The 16,755-nt window shown below is 45.5% G+C and overlaps 1 protein-coding gene across 1 annotated transcript in view; it reads right to left on the bottom strand.

Moving 5' to 3' along the window:
- The window catches only part of LOC138284184 (aminopeptidase Ey-like), a 663,484-nt gene that overhangs the window by 249,806 nt on the left and 396,923 nt on the right, over nt 1-16,755 (bottom strand). Inside the window, exon 15 of the mRNA XM_069222683.1 lies at nt 3,112-3,259. Within this exon, the coding sequence (XP_069078784.1) occupies nt 3,112-3,259 (148 nt within the window). The remainder of the gene's footprint in view (nt 1-3,111; nt 3,260-16,755) is intronic.

Raw genomic sequence — 16,755 nt, 5'->3', positions numbered from 1 at the left:
TTGTTTCCTTTTATGGAAAAAGGGATGCATTTAACAAAAAAGATTGCTTGATTGAAAAACAATCACATACTTAGTGGTCTGCTGACCCCAGCAGACCACTATCCCTGTGATGGCAGTCATTCCTAATTGCTCAACAACTTCAACCTACCTCATTGGTATTCATGAGGTAGGTCTATTTGCGACCTACTAGGAGTCACTATTTAAAAGTATCCAGGTTTCTTACATTGGGAATTGCAATTTTCGAATTGCAAATCAGTCGGAATTGCACTGTGGAAATCACAGTTCCTAATGTTTGTACAACTCTCCCAATGTCACTCTGTGTCTGTGCAGCGCTAAAAGCAGAACCACTATACGACCCCCACGCATAATAATGTAACTGCCTGTGTTCATTGCCCTCAACATAGTTTGCCATATAAAAAGTACTAATACATACATACAAAGCTGACTTTGGCCACTCACAATCATTCCGCAACTTGCGAAATGTCTGAGCTGGAACTGTTTTATGCCATCACTAAAGCCTAATTACACTCACATCACTTAGTCTCATGTTACACCCGGCCATATCATAGGTTTTAAGAGGAAAAAAAGGATTAAATTGCGAAGCAGTAACCAAGTTACTCAATGTTGGAAAGTGAGTTTTTGGTTTTGGTAAGTATGAACTTACCACTGACAATAAGGCCACTAACCAAATATAGGTTCAGTAAATTAGCCTCTTGCTCAATCCTTGGTAGCTGTAAACGAGCAGGCAGGCCTAACTTAGGAGACAAGAGTGTAAAGCATTCAAAAACACCAATACAGTAAATAAGTGAGAGACAACAAAAAGTCCCAAATTGATTCATAAAAATAGGCTATATTTTGATGAGTAAACAGACACTAAAATGACAAAAATCCAATGTAGAGAACCAGAAATATGAATTTGTAAAGAATGAACACTTGCTAGTGCTTAGAAACACAAAGCGCCAACTTTATCAAAATTCTCCAAACTTCTCCAAACTTCAGGTGGTGTTTCCTGAAGTCCTCCTTGCAGGTACAAAGGGTCCAGAACACAAATCCAATGGTCTGGAATCTCCTGGATGGTCCTTGGAACAGGAGTAATTAATTTCTTAAGAATAAACACTTCCTAGTGATTTAAAACACAAAGTGCCAACTTTATCAAAATTCGCCAAACTTCCGGAGATGTTTCCTGAAGTCCTCCCTGCAGGTATAAAGGGTCCAAAACACAAGTCCAAGGGTCTGGAATCTGGACCACAATCTCCTCAATGCATCTGGCAAAATCCGTAGAATTCCACAGGATGCACTCCAGACTCTGCACTCTTGTTGGAGATGATGCAGGTGAAGCTCTTTAGCCTGTAGCTGCAGGGAGTCCACTCCTGATTCCTTCTTAAAGCAAGGCACCGCCCCCAGGGCTGTATTACCAGATTGTGTAGCAGGCGTAGTTCACTTAGAAGTGCAGGCCAAGGGTGCAGATCCAGATTCTAGCTGGGCAGTCCTTCTTCCTCTTGTAGTTTCAGGCAGCAGATCTGAGAGTCTATGCACCTCAGATATATTTATACCTAGCTGCTTGGCATCAGAAAAGGCGGCACCCCAACCAATAGAATGCAGGGTGACATCCAGATGCATGACTACTTCCTCCTCCAAAGTGAGGCATATTCCTGTCTTAGAAAGCACCATTCTTCCAAAATCCATGATGGCTGTAATTTCAGCAGAGCAGTAAGAGCTGACTAAACCAACCCCCAGTGTGGCTTATTTCCATAGCTCTCCTCTTCCTAACATCTGCAAATTCCTTCCTTAAGCCTGGTATCTGGCTGAGGGGTCCAGAAGGTGGGGTTTAGGTGATCTGGCATTCCTTCCTGTCCTGCTCTCCTATCAGGTTGTATAATTTATTACCCCTCCCCCTCCTCTGGCATTCCTGTGTAGCCCCACAGCTGCCCTTCACCAGATAGGCTCTGCCCTGGACAGCCACTTATCACTTAATCAAGCAGCTCTGTTAATCTTGTTAGCACTGACCAATCAGAGAGGACCCTTCAGAAGGTTGGATTTTGGCTTGCAGAAAGAAAAGCCTTATAACTTATTTTCTGTACAAGTTGTGATAAATTCACCAATGACAAATTGCTGGATGTATCAAAACAAATATCTGAAGTCCTTTAATTACTTTTCTATGCATTCCCTTACTATATTTACAATAAAATACAATATTGCAATAATAGCCTACAGAGCCCAGTATCTACAAAGGGGGAAAAATGAAAGATCAGTTTTTCCCTCACCAGGGTTTATAAAACATATTTTATATGACCCCTACCTATAGTTACATGACCCTCCGCACCTGGAATACCTAGGGGAAACCCTGGGGTTCCTAATATGTGGAAATAAGGTAAATCATCATATTTAAGGTGCCCATAGCATCAAAGTCGAATTGGGACACCAATTCTATTTACATGCATGCAGTCTGCAGAGTCAGGCTGCATTTAAAAATGAAAGAAAACCTCAAGCAGTGCCCACATGCAAAGGGCAGCAATTCTACTGGGCATCTACTTCCATGCCCTATTATGTACTAGGGTCTTATAGGTAATTGCCACCCTTTTGCCATATTATTTACTAGGGGCTTATAGGTGCTGTCATGCGCATGGCATGAATTTAACATTTAAAGACCGGCTGCAAGGCAGGCCTGCTTTTCAAAGGATAGACAACACACAGCAGTGCACACTTGCAAGTGCAGGAATTCGTCTGGGCATCTAATCTCTATGCCCTATTATATGCTAGGGACTTGTAGGCAGATTGTACCCCCTGCCCTGCTATATACAAGGGACTTACAGGGTCTGTCAGGCCAATGGGAAGGGCACCCTAACACATAGTGCACTCTACTACATGTGTGTTTTTTAACATAGCACTGGCTTGGATCTGGTTAACAGAGCCCAGGGCACAGTCAAAGTCAGTTACCATCAGCACCAGTCAGCAACACAAAATGGGGGGGAACAGGATGAAAAGATGACTTTGCAACATTCAACATTCATCCAGTTCATTGCAGGTAGAATGTTTTTGTAAGGCATTTCTTATTGCTTGCATTTTGTGCATGTCTTTAATGTGGTGCATTTGAAAGAACGAGTCCCTTACCATCATGGAACCGTACACACTGCTGCGGTCCAGCATCAATTCGAAGTATTTCAAGTTCATTAGTGCCGCCTGCCATGGCATGTACTCAGTCTCATTTGACAGAAATCTGGTGGTATCTAGTGCTGACGTTATGTTTTTACGTTGAGCTCTGAAAGCAGAATAAACTGGCATAACTACAAAAAATCTTGCATAATAAAATGTGAAATTCATTTTTCTCCCAATCACAAACAGGTTTATCATCAGCGACTTCATGAAGCCATAATCATATTACATTTTCAACAAACTCACACACAACAAAGAAGGCAGTGACATATTTCCAAACAGGAACAAGAAAACCAACTAAGCAATAGACTGCATATGCAAAGTAGAGGTGGGCGAGCCAAAAAATAACATGGAGAGCAGAGCAAGAGCCGAGCCAAGGGCCTGACTTTGCTCTCAGAGCCCCTGCACTAACTGAGCCCTGAAAATGTTTGCTGTGTACATTATACAACAAATATGAAGTAAAATATAAAATCTTTTCACAATTCAAAAAAGTGTATTTGTTTAGCGTGGATGTTTTGGCATTAATACACCACATCATAGCACTACACTGAGATGTACTTATTGAAAGTGAACATTTTTAAACATGAACAATAGGTGAACTAAGAGTGCAAGACAGTTCTCATGTAAACCCTGTTGATAGCCCAGATTATTATAGAGCAACATTATAGTCTGTTACATCAAACACAATAGGTTTTTGTACAACTGGTATTCTGAACTCACATATTTGAAAGTGCTTTTATACACAATATGAACCCGAGAAGGGGGTTCCCAAAAGGGCCTGTCCCTGCAACCAACCGACCCGGAGGCAGCTGACCTTTAGTTGTGCATGGCATGGTGTGGGTCATAGAGCTTAGCTTGCAGCCAGGCTTTGCATTAAACTCCCTGTTGACAGCCACCCGAAGGCAGCTAACTCCATGATGCACACTGTCTTTGCTCGTGCGTGACATGGGGTTAATCGAATTGCCTGTGTTGCAGAAGGTCCTGTTTCCAACTCCATGCAGGCAGCCAACTCCACGCTACGCACAGCCTTTGGCCGTACACAGAGAGAGTGGACCACAAGGCTTGGCCTGCTAACAAGCCCTGTGGCCAAACGCCCAACAGGCTGCCAACTCCACATCACATACAGCCTTTGCCGTGCTCAGCATATGGTTGGTGTTCAGGCCTGGGGGACCCCATCCCTGGGACTAAATATAATTAAAAAAGGGGAGGGTGCTGTGCATCCCCCCTCTCCAAGCCTTATTAAGCCCCGGGTATCCAATTCTCCAGTGCCATGCCAATAAAAAAAGGGAGGAAGCTGTGTGGCCCTCCCTTCCTGAGTCTCATTTGGCCTTAGGCTCCCTGCCCCCAGGGCCTTTTGTATTATAAAGGGGTGGGTGCCACATGCCCCCCTCACTGAACCTCAGGGCCCAATACCCCAGGGCCTTAAGTATTTTAACGGGGAGGGGAACAAGTGGTCCCTCTCCCAAGCCTCATTAGATCTGAAGACTACATCCCCCTGAGCCTTTTTTTTAAAGAGGAGAGGGCCACAAAGCCCGCTCCTCTAGCCTCATTAGGCCCTGACAACCCCGTCACGCAGGACATTATGTTTTTTCAAAGGGGATTGGGCCATGCAGCCCTCCCTCCCTGAGCGTCAGTGCGCCATCCCCCAGAAGTTCCCCTCCCCAAGTCTTTAAAAGGCCCTTGGGACCCCATCCCCCACGGCCTTGTGTTTTTTATTTTTAAGGGGAGGGGACCAGTGAGAAATAAACCACCTCTAAGAGGAACACTCTAACATTCTTTATTATTGAAGAACCTGCAATACCTCAAAATCTACAGTGAAGTTTTGGTAATAAACATTTACACTTTTTAAACATTTTTGCTAAATAGTATCAGTATACAGTGCAATATAACTATTTACTATGGGCCGGTGCCCTAATATCTACTGGTGCATAAACTATTGTGAAAAGGTTTGTTTTTTCTCAAACGTTTTTGGGATAGGCTTTAGCTTTAGGCCTCAGCCTACCTCCAAAAATACCTCTGCAATCCACATTAGCTGTGAAGTGAGATCTTTTTACCATACCTAACCATAAATTCACTTTAACCTTTCAGTAAATTTCAGTTTTTTATGATATTCACTCAACTCCTTCACTGAGCAAAGCTTTTGGCCATGTAAAATGGGTGGGAATTGCAAGTAGACCTGAGACCAGACCCCGTGGCCAAGCCCCCACAGATGGCTAATCTCTTTCAACCATGTGCTGGGTGGGCTGTCTGAAGGGCATGTGCCCAACCCCCCTCGGGCAGACAACCCACTGATGAGCACAGGCTTCAACTAAGCATGGCATAAGGTTGGTTGAAGAACTTGGCTTGTGCGCAGGCCCTGAACCCAACGCCCCCGTGACCAACCCATCATAGTCATGCAACCCCCCACCGACACACATCCCACATTTTCCATTTTTTTTATTATGGTACTACCATATGCCAGTGATGCTCTCACACAAGCGCCACATTAGGGTATTGCAGAACAGCGCTAACTTCACTTTTTAATGCTTGTATTGTTCTGAGTACACCTTGTGGGGTTGCGCGAGTCTCACAGACGATTCACTGGATCCTGCAGGAGTATTGCAGGACCCGCAGCATGCAAAAAATAGAAAAATATTTTATTCCAGGAGGGTTTCCTTTGAGACCCCCTCCCTCATTAGGGGCAGTAGGACAGGGTATCACTACCCTGCCCCTCTGTACCTTATTTCTTTTTTTTAAGTCAGGACAAGGGTCATAAATGTCAGCTGCAACATTTCTGTGGATGATGCGACCGGGAAAACAGAGCCAAAAAAAAGCTCTCTCAACCAATCAGTTTGCTTTATTTTTTTAATTTGCTGTACTTCAGGAGTACCAACCATCCATATTCTCTATCCATATCACTATTTTTTTAAGCCTACTTTTCTCCAAAATGGCTAAACAGATTTTCACTAAATCACAAAAGCTTGCTTTCTGCCGAATTTGGTATAATTCTATTAATCCATTTTTTCCTTATTGCCTCCCGAAATTTACATTGGAAATTGCATAAGAGACATGTGTTTTAAGATCTCCCTTTTTCTCAGCCCCAGCTTGACAGATCAACCAAATACCTTCAAGGAAGCTAAGGCTGATGAACTTCTTTTTTGTAAAGTTTTGTGAATATTCATCAAATTGCTGCAAAGTTATTAGAAATCTTTTAAAAAGTCTTCTTATGGATTCTGTGACCCAACTATAACTGCACAGTGGCAACTTTATTGTAAAGACTATAGAGAATTATTGTATAAACTGTATTGAATTATTGCATAGACTGTATAGAATGCACTATTCTAACTACAGCCCACTTGCATTGTAGATATGCCCTGACTATAACTACACAGTGGCAACGGTGCAGCATAGTATATGGAAATATTGTATTGACTATATAGACTCTACTGTGCTAATTAAAGCACCACTCACATTGTGGAAATGGCTTATATCAAAGAGAGGACATATTAACTATTCTAACCCCAGTCATGCAGATATTGGGACAAAGCATGTAATTGGGAGAGAGCATAATTACTTATCTAAATCCAGTCCAATAATATTGGGGAAAGCTAGTTTATTTGTTGGAACCAGAATTACTATTCACAATATTCAAACTACAAGCCCCTAGCATTTGGCAATTTTGTAGGAAAGTCCTCCTTTTTGCCCTGGTCACCCCAAACTTTTTGGACAGACACTGGTGGTTACTGACTCTTGGCTGTGCCCTGAGTACTCCTTACCAGTCCCAGGGCCAGTGCTGTGTGTAAAGTGGATATGCAAATTAGGCTAACTAAAATTGGCAGTATCAACCTATCTATAAGTCCCTAGTATATGGTAGGGCATGTAGGTTTAGGGACCACAGCATAGATAGTGCACCATTAGGTGCACTGCTGAGGTGCCCAGTGTCATTTTAAATGCAGGCCTACCTTGCTGGCTGCTTTTCAACTAAAGTTATATGCAAATTCGACTTTGGAATTAAAAGTACTTCCAAAGACTTAAACGACCTTATTTTTACATATAAGTCAACCCTAAGGTGTTCCCAATGTGCCCCTATGGTTGGATCCCATGTAACTATAAGCAGGGACCTTATAAAGATTGTTTTATAAGCTCTGCTGAGGTGAAATGTTCACATTTGTTTTCCATCACTGTAGTGAATTGCATCCACAGGCTAAAATGGTGAGACTTTAATTTAATTAATAAAGTCCCCTTAAGTGTCACGTACCCTGACTTTGGTATCAAATTAATTGTTATCATAAATCACACAACTTACAATTGTTGAATTTAATATAACTAGTTCAAGTAGAGAGTTTTAAAACTCTACTTGAAAGTTGGCAACTTCAGCCCTGTAGTGCCCTTCTCTGATTGGCCAGCCTCTGGCAGCCTGGCCAGGCTGCCTTGATGAGGTGTGAACTGCCCTGGGATGAACACAAATGATGTGCCTGGGGGAGAAGATCTGCTTCAGCAGATAGGGAAGCAGGAAGGGGTTTTTCAAATGCAGGGGAGGACATCTGGAGCAGCCCAGCACCTTCCTCACATCCTGCATCCCAGACAATTAGGTGTCCCTTGATTAGATTAGGAGAGGGCAGGAGAGGGGTGTGTTTAGGATTTTTAGCCACACCAGTGGGTGGGCTCAGCCAGATCTAACCTCCAAAAATCAGTTTCAGCCATGTTGGATTTGTGAGGAATGTTCCTCCCTGGGACTGATTTTTGGCACACTTCCCAGGAAGTGTACATTAAAGGGGGAAGGAGCCTGCCTATGATTGGATACCCAGGATCCCCCTGATTTTCACCCAGGAGCAAGGATAAATATGGCAGAGCTGCACCCACACCTCAGATTCCCCCAAGGAACATCAGAAGAAGAAGGACTGCCCTGCTGGACCCCTGACCTGCACCTGGACAGTGCACTCTGAAGGACTGCACCAGCTGTACACTTGGGCTTCACCACAATAAGGACTTTGCATGGCTTCAACTGGTTCAAGGAGGGACTCCCTGTTTGCTACAGGTGAAAAATAGCTAACCAGAATCCCCTGCATCAAATCCTGAAGAAATCAACCAGCTGACCACTGTCCAGTGGCCATTTTGGAATTTGATCTATGTGCATTCTGGGAGTTGTAGTCTGCATCCTCAAGGAGCAACTCAGAGGTTTTGGAACCTTGGGGTGAGCTGTGGACTCCTAAAGGACCTTAAAAGACCGCCTGGAAGAAGATCCAGAAGTTTAGAGAAGATTGGTAAACTTTTTGGAAAAATCTCCTTGGAGGGACCGATCCACCATGGTGAGCCTAGCCCCCTTGCCTCAACTGCGAACCTGCTTGACTTGCACCTCCATACTGCTGAAGAAAAGCTCCAAAAAAGTGACTACGTCCGAACGTAGAAAGTTGACCAGGACATTCCGAGCAGTGTATCAGAATAGGGCTCAAGGGATGTCAGATCACGATTCAGGTTTGGCCCAGTAGGAGGATTTACGTCTTGAAAAATCGTCTAAGTCCGAACGTAGAAAGCTTCACCGAGGTCTCCTGAGGTATGTATCCGAGGAAGGGCTCCAGGGAGGTTGGATCAGACTTCGTCTCGCTGAAGAAAGTCTTTAAGAAAATGACTAAGGTAAATTTTTGACCGAGCCCTCATGCTTGCTGTAGCTGAGCAGGGTTCCATCACGGTCGGCCTTAAACTTTGATTTTGCCCCGGTCGAGATGCGACCAGATTGGCTCTATTAGTTTCTATGTGATAAAAACACAAAGGGGCCTCATTATGACGCTGGTGGCTGGCGGTAAGCTGACGCAATACCCACGGCCATACCGCCGGCCCCTCCACTATACAGCCAGGCTTCTGCATGGCGGTCATAATCCCAAAGGCAGCGGTGCAAGCGCTGCTGCCCTGGGGATTATGAGTCCCCAACCGCCAGCCTGGCCACGGTGGTAAACACTGCCATGGAAAGGCTAGCTGTAAGGGGGACTTGGGGTGCCCCTGGGGGCCCCTGCACTGCCCATGCACTTGGCATGGGCAGTGCAGGGGCCCCCGGGTATAGCCCAGTCGCACATTTCACTGCCCAAAATTCGGGCAGTGAAATGCGCAACAGGTGCTACTGCACCCGCTGCACATCAGCATTGCCGCCAGCTCTATTACGAGCCAGCAGCAATGTTGATGTGACTTTTCCGCTGGGCCAGCGGACGGTAACACTGTAACTGTCCGCTGGTACAGCGGAAAAGTCGTAATAGGGAGCCAGAAACACCGCCAGCACTGGCGGTATTCCGGCTCCCACAGCCTCGGCGGTCGTTTGAAAAGAATGCCGAGGTTTTAATGAGGGCCTAATTCTTTAAAAATTCATATCTCCGGTTCCCCTTATCCAATTTTATTCGTTTTGGTGTCAAACTAGAGATTAAAATATTTCCTATTTTTACAAATTAGTTTGGGATTTTTAAACTGTTTCCTGTGTTTTATTTAATTACTGTTTTGTGATACTTGAATACTTTACATACTATGGGGGTCATTATGAGTTTTGCTGCCCGCTGAACTCATTGCTGCCACTTGACCGCCAGTGGGGTGAAGTCCCCGCCGGCCCAGCGGGAAACAGGGCCTTTACATTGATGCTAGCTCCCAATGGAGCCGGCTACAATGTGGCGGTGCTGTGGGTTCAGCAGCACCGTCACGCATTTCACTGCTCGTAATTCAGGCAGGGAAATGCACAACGGAGCTGTGCATGGGGGCGCCTGTACTGCCACTGCCAAGTGCATGGGCAGTGCAGGGGCCTGCAGGGGGGCCCCAAGTCACCCATTCCGCCAGCCTTTCCCTGGTGGTATGAACCACCAAGAAAAGGCTGGCGGAAGGGTACTCATAATCCCCAGGGTGGAGCTGCATGCATCGCCACCCTTGTGGATTAGAAACGCCAAGACGCCAGGCTGCTGGCTGGTGGCAACCTGGAGGTGGCAGCGTTTCAAACATGGCGTCTCTGCCATGTTCATAATATGGTGGGCGGACCACCACGACCGCGGCGGTCCACCCGCCACCGTGAGTCTGGCGGACAGGACCACCAGACTCATAATGAGGGCCTTTGTCCCCAAAGGTAAGTCTTGTTGCTCATTGCCAAGCTATCAAAGGTTGAACTGAGGTTAATTTATTGAAACCTTACTGATCCTGCTGAGGGTTAGGGGCCTATTGCTAAGTGTAGGTATTTACCTGCTCTTACCAATAATCTACTTTCCAACATTTCTTGTGCGCAGTGGTGGGATCCAGTACTTGTGTTCTGTATCACATTAAAGATTTAAGTAAAGCAAATTAAAAACCCTTTAAATTGCCATAGTGCAAAATTGGTTTTGATTTTAAATTTGGATTAATTTCAATTATTGCATTTTTGTGATTTTTCTAAATTCTTGATTCCAATTTTTGCAAAACGTTTTTTTTGCCACAAAACTAGGGAACCATGCAGCTTGATCTGGCTAGCCTACCCACAATGACAGTAGTCCAGCTTGCGGGGTTGTGTACTGAGAGGGGGTTGCCTGCAGCCACTAACCTCAGGAAAAATGTTTTGGTTAAATTCCTGACAGCCTGTGCTGAGGCCCAAGAAGTAGGCACAGAGGAAGCTCCAGGGGAGAAAGAAGTAGGGGAGAGTGCCAGCTCCAATGACCCAGGGGAGGGCTTCTGAGCCTGGGTAAGGATGAGGAAGACCAGTTCTGACTGCACACAGTTACTATGGCCATACCCAAAGCTAGTTGGGGGAAGAGGGTCCCTTCAGAAGGAGAGAACCTGTCCCTTAGAGAAAGAGAGCTGGAGGCCCAGCTAGCATATATAGCTGTGTAGGCAGAGAAGCTGGCCCTGGAAAAGAAAAAGTGGGCAAGGGAAGAGAAAATAGATGGTGGCAGCGACAGAGAAACTGAGATATTCATGCGTGGAGGGTTTTGTCCCAGACTACCCTAGGGGGTGGTTCCTGCCTATGTAGAAAGGGGTGATATACACAAATGGCTGGAAGCCTTTGAGAGGGCCTCCAGATGAGTAGATTTAAGCCTCAATACTGGGGTTCACCTCTATGGGACTTGGTCCCCAAACCTGGGAGGGATAGGTTTCTGATCTTAAGTGAGGAGGAGACAGCTTCATACCCTAGTAGGAAGAGGTGCTTAACTAAAAAGTTTGGTCTGACCCCAGAACAGTATAGGCTTAAGTTTAGTGATACACAGAAGACAAGTACCCAGTCCTGGGTTGATTTTGTGGACATCTTAGTTAAGACACTAGAGGGCTGGATACAGGGCAACAAGATAAGTATCTTTGAGAGGCTTTACAATTTGATTATGAGGGAGCACCTTTTGACTGATTGTGCCCAAGAGAAGCTCCACCAGTATCTAGTTGACTCTAAGTTGACCAACCCCAGAGAGCTGAGGGAGACAGTAGGTGATTGGTTAAGAACTAGGGTTAACCAGAAACCCCTAGGGGGTGACCAGAAAAAGGGATGACATGGTTCTTCTCAGGGGAAGAACCAAGGGAAAGATTATAAAAAATCTAAAGAGCCCTCACAAGAGTCCCCAAAACCTTCTCAGGGTGGGCGAACCCGAGCCATGCACTTCTGAAGGGAAGGGGGTACCAGGGGAACCTTTATGATCCCATTAAGGTAGGAAAGGTTCAGGAGCTTGCTAAGGCCGGCAGGTGTTTTGAGTATCATCAACCTGGACACAAAAGAGGGGATGTTATCTGCTCCAAGAAGCCCCCCACTGGTGGGCAGTCCCATGGGATTGCTGGTGTATGTATGGGGGTGGAAGTTGACCCAGGGCTGGAATCAGGGTTCACAGAGGTCACCTTAGTGTCCATTGGTGAGGTGGACTGAAGTGGAAGCTCTGAGAGATACAGAAGCCAGTGTGGCAATGGTCACCGAGAAGCTGGTTTCCCCAAAGAAGGTCTTACCTGGTGTCTTCCACCAAGTAACATATGCAGATAGCAGAACCAAACTCCTTTCCCATGGCCATGGTGAGCCTGGAATGGGGAGGTGTGACTGGCCCTAAGAAGGTAGCAGTAGCACCTGCCCTCCCAGTAAAATGTCTGCTTGGAAATTATATGGAATCATCTGAATGGTCAGAGGTGGAAAGAAGGGTCCATGCACAGATGCTGGACCTCCCTGAATGGGTGTGTGAGGTGACCAGGTCACAGGCAGCACAACAGGAAAGTGCTGGACACTTGGACCCTGGAACAATGGGCCAAGCCTACAAGAAGAAGAGGGAGGGCACTGGGTCTTGCTTGCCAGCCTCACCAAGTACAGAGAGTCAGGAGGAATCCAAACCCGAGGGGGAGGATCTGACCTCTGAGGCCCCCTCCCTTGCAAGCTCTGCCTGACTTGGCACATCTGCAAGGGGTAGGTGGACCCACTAGAGAGGAATTGTGCCAGGGACAAGGACAGTGTCCCACTCTTGAGGGCCTGAGTTAGACTGCTGCCAGGCAAGAACAAGTGGATACAGGTGGAACTCACAAGGTTTATTGGGAGGATGGAGTTCTCTACACAGAGGCAAGGGACCCTAAACCAGGGGCAACCAGGAGAGTGGTGGTCCCCCAGAAGTTAAGATAATTCCTCCTAACATTGAGCCATGATATTCCCTTAGCTGGACATTTGGGGCAGACCAAGACCTGGAACAGGCTGGTCACCCATTTCTATTGGCCCCACATGTCAGAGAAAGTCAAGGAGTTTTACAGCTTTTGCGTTACCTGCCAGGCCAGTGGCAGGGCAGGGCAGGGGCTAACCAAAGGCTCCCTTGATACCACTGCCAGTGGTTGGGGCTCCCTTTGAGAGGATGGGGATTGACACTGTTGGTCCCTTGGACCCACCAACTGCCTCAGGCAACAGGTACATTTTGGCGATTGTGGACCATGCCACCAGGTACCCTGAGGCAATACCCCACAGAACAGTCAATGCTCCCACAGTGGCTAGGGCCCTACTTGGTGTGTTCACCAGAGTGGGATTCCCAAAGAAGGTGGTCTCAAATAGGCGCACACATTTTATGTCAGCCTATCTGAAAGCAATGTGGGATGAGTGTGGTGTTACATATAAGTTCACCATACCCTATCATCCCCAGATCAATGGTCTGGTGGAAGGATTTAACAAAACTCTGAAGGGCATGATCATGGGTTTGTCTGACAAAATCAGGAGGAGATGGGATGTTCTCCCATGCCTGCTGTTTGCATACAGGGAGGTGCCTCAAATAGGGGTTGGATTCAGCTCCTTTGAGTTACTGTTTGGGCACCCTGCAAGAGGCCCATTGTGCTTGGTGAGAGGGTCTTGGGAAAATCCCCAGAAAGAATTCAAGGAGAATGTGCTAAACTATGTGCTGAGCCTGGGGTCATGCATGGCTGAGTACGTGATGAAGGCAAGCAGCAACCTGGAGGCCAACCAAGAGCTCATGAAGCTCTTGCATGACCAGAAGGCTGTCATTCCTGAGTATCACCCAGGTAAGCTGAGGTGGTTCCTAGGCTCCTAGGTTCCTAGGGCACTTCAGGCCAAATGGACTGGGCCCTATCCAATGTTTTAAAAGAAGGGTGAGGTCACCTACCTGGCGGACCTTGGCACCCCCAGGAATCCTCATATGGTCCTGCATGTCAACAGACTGAAACCCCACCAGGACAGGGCAGACAAGACCATGCTTGTGGTCACTGATGAAGGGAAGGGGGAGGAGAGTGAACCTCTGCCAGAATTCCTTTCCACAGAAGGTGGGTCAGTGGAGGGAATCATACTCTCTCCCAAGTTGACAACCCAGCAGCAAAAAGCCTGCAAGCAAGTTTTGGAGAAGTTTGCTGGTATGTTTTCTTTGACCCCTGGACTCACCAATTGGTGCGTCCATGATATTGACACTGGGGACAGCTTACCTGTCAAGAACAAGCTGAACAAGCTGTACAGGTTGTCTGACCAGGTCAAGGACAACATCAAAGCCGATGTGGCTAAGATGTTGGATCTCAAGGTAATTGAGCCCTCTTATAGTCATTGGACAAGTCCAGTGGTACTGGTACCCAAACCCAATCTCCAAGGTGGGAAATAGGAATTAAAATTCTGTGTAGACTATAGAGGTCTAAATGCAGTCAGCAAGACTGATGTTCACCCCGTACCTAGAGGTGATGAGCCATTGATAGGTTGGGGGCTGCCAAGTTCCTGAGTGCATCTGACCTGACCTCAGGATACTAGCAGATTGCTTTAATTCCAGGAGCTAAGGAGAGGTCATCATGTTCCACATCAGAGGGCCACTTTCAGTTCAAAGTGATGCCGTTTGGCCTGAAAAATGCTCCTGGCACTTTCCAAAGGTTGGTGAACAGACTCCTGTCTGGGTTGGAATCTTCCAGTGTAGCTTATCTGGATGCTCTGGGTACTTCTTACAGTTCTGAGGGCCAGTGCTCTGTGTAAAGTGGATATGCAAATTAGGCTACTTAAAATTGGCAGTATCAACCTACGTATAAGTCCCTAGTATATGGTAGGGCATGTAGGTTTAGGGACCCCAGCAAAGGCGGTCTACATATAGGTGCACTGCTGAGGCGCCCAGGGTCATTTTAAAGGCAGGCTTGCCTTGTTGGCTGCTTCTAAATTAAAGTTATATGTAAATTGGACTTTGGAATTAAAAGTACTTCCAAAGTCTTAAACTACCCTATTTTTACATATAAGTCACCCCTAAGGTGTGCCCTATGTGCCCCTAGGGTTGGGTGCTATGTAACTATAAGCGGGGAGCTTCTAAAAATTGTTTCATAAGCCCTGGTGAGGTAAAATAGCCAAATTTGTTTTCCCTCAATGTAGTGAATAGCCTCCACAGGCTAAAATTGTGAGACTTTATTTTACTTAATAAAGTCACCTCAGGTGTCAGTTACCTTGAGTTTGGTATCAAAGTAATTGTTATCATAAATCCCACAACTTATAATTGTTAGATTTAATATAAATAGTTTTTGTAAAGAGTTTTAAAAGTCTACCTGAAAGTTGACAACTTCAGCTCTGTAGTGCCCTTCTCTGATTGGCCAGCCTCTGGCAGCCTGACCAGGCCTTGATGAGGTGTGAAGTGGCCTGGGCTGAAAACAAAGGATGTGCCTGGGGAGGAGATTTGCCTCAGCAGATGGGGAAGCAGGAAAGGGGGATGGAGGCCAAACTGGTCTTCAAAGGCAGGGAAGAACACTTGGGGCAACCCTGCACCTCCCTCACATCCTGCAACCCCAGACAATTAGGTGCCCTCTAGATTAGATTAGGAGAAGGCAGGAGAGAAGTGTGTTTAGGATTTTTAGCCACACCAGTGGGTGGGCTCGGCCAGATCTAACCTCGTTGCTCGTTGCCAAGCTACCAAGGGTTAATTTATTGAGACCTAACTGAACCTAGTGTGGGTTAGTGGCCTATTGCTAAGTGTAGGTACTTCCCTGCCCTTACCAATAATCCACTTTCCAACAAAGGTATACTATAATCGTAGCTGTTCATATTTACTGTTCAAACTCTAGTTCCACAAACATTCAGACACATTTGGAAGAATCATAATCACTCCCTTCCTGCCAACAAAGGTGAAAATACATATATTTGCTAGTTGACCAGATTTAAACCTGTACCTTCAATTCAACAAACATAGAAGAAAGTATATACAATAGGGGAGATCCATCTTTACTTTTCTAACCCCAGGCTGACAAAGATTTGTAAAAGTGCACATTTTTTGGGAGGGTGCATATTTACTTTTCTAAATCCAGTCAGGGAAACAGTAGGGAAAAGGAATACATTGCAGAGGAGTCATAATTACTATTCTAATTGCAAACACTGGGGAACATGCATAAAGTTGGGGATTATATTTACTATTCTAACTCCAGTATGACAGATATTGAGGAAAATGCACATAACTGAGGGAGTCATATCTACTTTTTTAACTGCAATTTAAAAACATTCTGAAAGGTGCACATAATTGGAGTAATGGTTGGACTTATGTTTACTATTCTAACTCCAGTCCTGCAAACATTGAGGAAGTGTACAAATTTGGTGGCTTTGACTTTACTGTTTGAACACCAGTCCAACTAACATTGGGAAGATGACATATACTGGAGTGATGGAACATTTGCTATTCTAACTCAGGTGCACTAACTATTGGAAAAATGTTATTGTTCTGGCATAGGCCTTGAAAAGCCATGCAATAAAAATGCTAAAATCAAACCATTATAAAATCAGATTCTAAAATTACGTTTGCAAACATACAAATATACAGTATATCTAGTGTAAAGACATTCCTCCCTCAATGTAGTCCTGCATCTTGTACATTCTGAGTAGGGCAACAAGCTAGTTTGGAAGAGCAGTTATTGTTTTAGCACAGAAAAACATTGAGTGCACATTGGTTTTGCTAACCCTTGTAGCGCAGTGACCACAAGCATTTTCTTTTTGCTGCATGGCTGTGTGTGCTTTTAGAGACAGCATCCCATGCTTAAAGTGTAGGTGGGATTGATATTATCAAATAGCTCTCAAAACTCACCTGATCTTGAGGGAGAAATTATTGGTGTTATCACTGTAACCCTGTGTCTATACTGTCAACATGCCTCTTTGATTCACGTAACAATATATGAATTGATAATGGAGAAGTCTTTAGTGAAAGCTTTGAGGTCAACTAGCTTTAGGGTGTGTCATAT

This window comes from Pleurodeles waltl, chromosome 3_1, assembly GCF_031143425.1.
Source record: "Pleurodeles waltl isolate 20211129_DDA chromosome 3_1, aPleWal1.hap1.20221129, whole genome shotgun sequence".
Taxonomy (NCBI): Eukaryota; Metazoa; Chordata; class Amphibia; order Caudata; family Salamandridae; genus Pleurodeles; species Pleurodeles waltl.
Note: the sequence above shows the minus strand (reverse complement) of the source record. Positions and strands in the feature narration are given on the sequence as shown.